We start from the raw sequence: 6,750 nt of genomic DNA, 5'->3' as shown, positions 1-6,750 counted from the left end.
AAATCTACTAGACTTAGGAGAGTATATCTCACATAGGCGGATCCATTATGGATCCCGAGATATCCCGGGATACCCCTTAAAAAAACTTTAGTAGTGTTAATTTTTTCGGAAAAATTCGTTTTATGTTGCGGTTTTATATCGGAAAAAAAATTGGGCTGCCCTAAAAAATTTGAGGTTATTTCTAAATGGACCAAAATACAAACTAGCCCAAATGGTCCAAAATGTTTAAGCCCACACCAATTCATTATTGAAACAAAGAGGTATTAAGCCCAATAGTCTAATGAAAAAAGGACGTAATCTGAATTGGATCGTCAGTCGACTTCTCAATTGTCGAAGTCGTCTTCTTCCCTTCGTACAATCGTCGACATCGGACAATCGGACATCAGCCCTTCTCAATTGCAGAATTCTTGCCACCTCCTCATCTCCTCCATCACAATAAAACAAGTTAGTATAACCAAAATACTCATCCCTATTATGTATTTAGGTTAATTCTAATTGTAATTTTTTGTCATTATGTTTGAAAAATTAGAAATTAACAATTAACTTTGTTAAATTGGGGACTTAGGGTTAATACTTAATGATTATTTGTTGTTGAAACTTGAAATCAAGTTATAGTTGATATATTTTTATTGTAGATTGCAATTTGTTCATTTGTTGTTGAAACTTGGGAATCAAGATTATAGTTGATATATCTTGATAATTGATAATTTGACTGTAGGTTGTTATTTGTTGACTATTGTTGAAACTTGAAATCAAGTTTATAGTTCATATATTTTGATTGTAGGTTGTTATTAAAAGCTTTTTCAAAAGACATTTAGATGTTGGAGACAACAATTGTGAAGGAACTTCCAAAAAAATAGAGCTAATGAAAGTAATCAAGTTCCACAAACTAATCAACCAATGCCAAAACCACAAGAAACACAATCTAATGAACCTACTCAAGTTCCACAAACTAATCAACCAATGCCAAAACCAAAAGTGACACAATCTTTTGATTTGAATGATCTTTCTTCGGACTCAGGGGATAGGCCAATGATTACATCTTACAATCCTAATCAAAGGGTTGAAATAAGGAGGGCATATTTGCTTAAAGGGCCTTGTCAACCAAAGGGGCATAGTTTTGAATATACATTTTTTAGTAATAAGCCAAGACGTTTTGTTGTGCAATGGTCAACTGATTTTCCATGGTTAGAGTATAGCATAAAAAATAAGAAAGCATATTGTTTTTGTTGCTACTTGTTTGGAGATATGCTAGGGGAACAAGGTGGAAGAGATGCATTTATAACCGAAGGCTTTGACAATTGGAGTAAAAAAGGCACTACTCAGCCCTTGTGGCCATGGAGGTTCGCCTGTAGTGACTCCGGGGCATGAGGCAAAGCCTCATGTTTGCAGCGGGGGATTAGTCGGTGCACGAAAGCTGGCCCGGAAACCCTCTTTAGGGAGGTTCCCTTTCCAAAAAAAAAGGCTCATTCCGGAAACATATGGGTAATATTCAAAGTTATCACCATAAGGCCCAAGAAAAGTGTGATTTGCTATTGACAAAAAATCAATCTATTGGTGAAGTCTTGCATAAGCAAACGGAACTTGAAAAAAGTAATTATGAAATTCGATTACGTGCTACAATCTGTAGTTGTAGAATTTTATAGAAAAATGCATTACCATTTCGTAGACATGATGAGACGGAAAAGTCTAATAATACAGGACTTTTCATTAAAGTCTTGTCACAGATTAGAGAAGATAATGAGAAGATTTTTAAAGTTACTTTAGAAAATGCTCCAAAAATGAAAAGTTGACTTCTCCTACAATTCAAAAAGATATTGTCGATTGTTTTTCAAAAGAGATAATCAAGTCTATTTGTGATGAAATTTGTAAATATGTGTTTGTTATTTTAATTGATGAATCTAGTGATGTTTCCAAAAAAGAACAAATGGCTATAGTTTTGAGATATGTTGATAGACTTGGGATTGTAAAGGAAAGATTTATTGGAGTTGTTCACGTGTTGGATACATCTTCTTTGACTCTTAAAGCCGTCATTGATACCGTATTTTCCAACAATAACTTGAGTATGGCTCAGGTGCGAAATTATAAAATATTTATTCCTTTAAATTCTAATACGATATTAGTTTTATTTTTATTTCTTATAGTTTTTTTTTATTAATTTTTTTTAAATATATAGGTGAGGGGGAAAGGTTATGATGGAGCAAGTAATATGAGTGGTGCATTCAATGGTTTGAATTTGATTTTAAATTAAAACAGTTCTGCACATTATATACATTGTTTTGCACACCAACTTCAATTAGTGGTTGTGGCGGTTGCAAAGAAACATGATGACGTTTAAGAATTCTTTGAACAACTAGTTTTGGTGGTTACTGTCGTTTGTGGGTCTTGTAAGAGAAAATATATGATACAAGAAATGCAAAAAGAAAGAGTGGCAGCTGAAATTAGTATTGGTGAAACTGAACCAGGAAGAGGGTTGAATCAAGAGATTTCTTTTGTTCGAGCCAGAGATACTAGATAGGGTTCACGTTTTAGAACAATTGTAAGTTTGGTGAATTTGTTTGCAGAAGTTGTTGCGGTACTTAAATATGTCAAAGAGGAGGGGTCTACTTTATCTAAACGTAATCAAAGGGTATTTTGTCATATTTCAAGACACTTGATTTCGTGTTTCTTTTACATTTGATGTTGGAAATTCTATGCCTCACATATACCTTGTCAAAGCATCTTAAAAAAAAGATCAAAATATTTTGGAAGCGGCTTCGTTAGTGAAAGGGACAAAGAAAGCATTGCTAGTTTTTAATAAAGATGGGTTTCCACAAATTTGGAAGAAGGTATGTGCTTCTTGTGAAAAACATAGTATTGAAATTTTGGACATGTCGGAATATTATGTTACCCCACGCAAGCGTAGGACCAATAAGACTAATCAACATCATTTTGAAGTTGTGATTTTTAACACAATTTCAAATATGCAAATTCAAGAATTTGGGGATAGATTTAGTGAAGTTGGCACAGAGTTGATGGAGAACATCGCGGCTTTAAGTCCTTGTGACTCATTTTCTAGTTTTGATAAAACAAAGTTGTTAAAGCTAAGCGAGATATACAAAAACGATTTTGACGATTCAGAAAGGGCGTAACTTAATGGGCAACTTGATATTTACTATCAGTCTTTGCTCCATGATCAGAGATTTTTCAACTTGAAGGGAATTGCAGAGCTCTCTCGTTTGTTGGTAGAAACCGGGAAGCACCTCTCTTTTCTTTTGGTTTATAGATTATTAAAACTAACTTTGGTTTTGCCCGTCGCAACCGCAACCGTTGAACGGTGTTTTCCTGCAATGAAGTTCTTGAAGACCGATTTGCGTAATAGAATAGGTGACGATTTTATGAATGGTGCTTTCATTTGTAGTGTAGAAAATGAAGCACTAGAGAATGTTAAGACTGAAAATGTAATTACTCGTTTTCGTAAAATGAAAGAGCGGAGATGTGAACTTTAAAACATAACTTTGTTATGGAAGTTGAATTTTATATCTAATGAAATTGCAGTTTTTATTTTTTTTCTTATCGTATATTACACACAAAAAAAATAATAAATAAATAAATAATAATAAATTCGGGATACCTCTTTACTTTGACTCTTGCTCCGCCACTGATATCTCACGTCTCCACTTTCTTTTTATAAGAAAATTTAACTGAAAATATAAATGATGACAAATGGATGCGTTTGTATATTATAATTTGCCATAGATATTATTTTAATTTTTAAGGTCACGTTAGTTCCAATGCACATATATATTTAACATTTTCAGATTTTCATAATCCAAAAATTAAATAATATTTGACAATATAAATATTATTCTTGGTTTGTTTTCTTCTTCATTTGTTAGATATATGTAGATATAGTCGTAGATAAGGTTAGCGGAGAAAACGATGGTCCCGGTCGACATCAATCAAACCTCGACTAAGTTGTTTTTTATATTAACAAATTGCATCTATAAAGCATAGTATAAGTAAACTCTAATTATCTATATTCTATTTAAAATATATTTAACGAATTATGTTATATTTATATTAATTATACGAATATTGGTTTATAAAGTATTTTATAGAATAAATTACATGAATTTTCATATGGTTTGGGAAACTATGTATGTTTTGTCATTATTATTTTTTAATTCATATCGTTTTTATGGTTTCGTTTTGTTTCGTCCCTATCAAACCTAAAATAACCGTGCTATCTTAAAATAATTATGTTTTATGTGATTTAATATATTTAAAAACTTTACATTTATTTTTTCAAAAAAACTAATTTGCTAAAAATACATATACAGCAACTTCCAACTATAAACTAGTTTGCAAAAAATATCTATAAATTAAACAAATATACTAAAGTCTAGCACAAGTGCACAACTGTACATGCAATGTTCAATATAATTTGTTATCAGTTTAAAGATAATGTTAAAAAAATCTTTCTTATTTTATTTTTTATAAATTAAATTGATAATCATTTGTAATAAAACAAGATCTAAGACATATTGTATAAATTTAAAATTTGTTGCTTCAAGTTGATAATCGCTATTGATAGTTTCATATATATAGACTATAGTTGATGAATTTTCAAAGAGGCAACATATATGATGTAACCAAGAGTATATAAATCATTTTATGGCACCATTCTACAACCAATGTTATAGCCATAAATCTTGATATGTTATACAAACATTAAAAAGATTTTGTCACAACTAAAGTCACAATATTCATTACACAACCAAACATCTTCTAATTCTATTTACTCAACTTACTTGAGTTTGTGTCGCATGCAATTTGATGGAACCAATAACACTCAATATAATTTAACATGATATCTTGTTTTGTAAACCGATAGAAGTAAAATCAAAATATTGTATGTATTTCGGTGTAACACGTGATTGCTATAATTGTATTAGTTAGTTAATTACTATAATATGTATTTTAATGAAAATACATTGTCACAACAACAACAACAAAAGTGATAATAATTTGTTGGTAAAAAAATATGTTATTATAAGAATTTTAATAAAAGTAGATCGAAATATCATGCATTTAACCTACAACAATATGCAAAATTCACATAAAAAACGGAGTGTTAAAAAAATTATATATAAAATAATGTAATTTAAAATCCACTTAACCGGCAAGTCTTAAAAAACTATAATATAATATTATAACTAGATTAAAAAAATATAATATAAGACTAAATTAAACTTGTGAAAAGGTTATTAGAAAGGACCCTTGATATCAACTATTCATTATATATTAGAAAACTTTGTATTATAAATTTAATTTTTTTCTAACAGATGAATATATTAAATTTAACAAGCTAGAAAGGAAAAAAAAATTACAAAGGTAAAACCATTCAGGACTTTTGGAGCAAATCGCTCCAAAAGGCCTTAAACTTTATGTTTCTATTGACAAACTACAAAAAAGAATAATCAACTATACTCTGGAACAAAACTTCACGTGAATGAAGTTTATCACCAAACACCATCTCGTTTCTAAACCTCCATAGCACCTAAAGCACCACTCCTAAAATAGCTTCGAGAGCTAATTTTCGAACTGAAGGCAACCTTAGATCATTAAACCAATCGTAAACATCACACAACTTGTCTGAAGAAGGAGGGGTAATATCAACCCACTTAAAAACTTTAGGCCAAACAGTGGTTGCTAGATCACAAGATCACAAAACATGGTTTATATCTTTTGGAACAATCAAGCAAACATGACACATGAGAGTGTTAAGATCCACACCTTTCCGACTAAGATGCCATCTAGTAGGGAGTCTGTTAAGTAAAATTCTCCAAACAAGAATATTAACCTTCTTAGGAAGGAATCTAGACCACATAGTTTCCATATTGTTATTAAGAAGAATCAAATTATCGATGTTCAACCTGATTTCCTTAATAGAGAAAGAAACGGAGTCGTCTAAACACCATCTCCAATGGCCTTGATCATTAGAAAAGCGCACACCTTGCAGCAACATTAAGAGATCTTCAAGTTGACGGCCACTAACCCCTCTACGTATAGGTCGAGACCAACACCAATGTCATCCATCATTCCACTTATCTCGCACCAAACAGTTTTGTTGGGTTTCCAAACGAAACAATCTAGAGAATATAACATTAAGTGGTAAGTCACCTAGCCAAAAATCACTCCAAAAGCGTGTAGAATTTCCATCACCCACCTTTTTTGTAAGAAAGAATGAAGCATCAGACCCTTTTCGTGCATTGAATTTATGGATCCTACAATCCTATACCACACGCCTTTCCCATGAGCATGAGGAAAGAAAGATGTGTATCCACCTCCATATTCACCATACATGGCAGTAATGAGATCCACCCACGAGGCATTTTTTTCAGTAACTGTGATGATAGATTAAAGGAACCATACACATAATCTCGTGTGAGCTTTGTATATATAATGAATAATTACAAACTAAAGGATAAGATATAAAAAACAAGATAAATACAACATTTAACAGTTGTAAATCGACATTATCTAATATCCCCCTTCAAGCGAATGGGTGGTGGACCAAGACGAAGCATATATCGAAAGAACTTAAATCGAGATCGTGGAAGACTCTTGGTAAAAATGTCCGCCACTTGAAGCTTCTTTGGAATGAACTTGGTGTAAAGTTTTCCAGAAGCAACAAGTTCACGAACGAAATGATAGTCAAGATCGATATGCTTAGCACACTTGTGTGCTACCGGATTTTGAAACAAA

General features: G+C 31.7%; 1 protein-coding gene across 1 annotated transcript; it reads left to right on the top strand.

Moving 5' to 3' along the window:
* The first annotated feature begins 900 nt into the window (after positions 1-900).
* On the top strand, positions 901-3,131 carry LOC145122273 (uncharacterized). The gene is made up of 6 exons (XM_079057898.1): positions 901-1,343; positions 1,906-2,074; positions 2,177-2,228; positions 2,358-2,450; positions 2,565-2,618; positions 2,734-3,131. The coding sequence occupies exons 1-6, from the start codon at positions 901-903 to the stop codon at positions 3,129-3,131; spliced, it is 1,209 nt and encodes a 402-aa protein (XP_078914024.1).
* Positions 3,132-6,750: the final 3,619 nt, after the last annotated feature.

Source organism: Lactuca virosa, chromosome 6 (genome assembly GCF_052849685.1).
Source record: "Lactuca virosa cultivar CGN04683 chromosome 6, Lactuca_virosa_CGN04683_v6, whole genome shotgun sequence".
NCBI classification, from domain to species: domain Eukaryota; kingdom Viridiplantae; phylum Streptophyta; class Magnoliopsida; order Asterales; family Asteraceae; genus Lactuca; species Lactuca virosa.
This window is presented reverse-complemented; position numbering and strand designations above follow the sequence as displayed.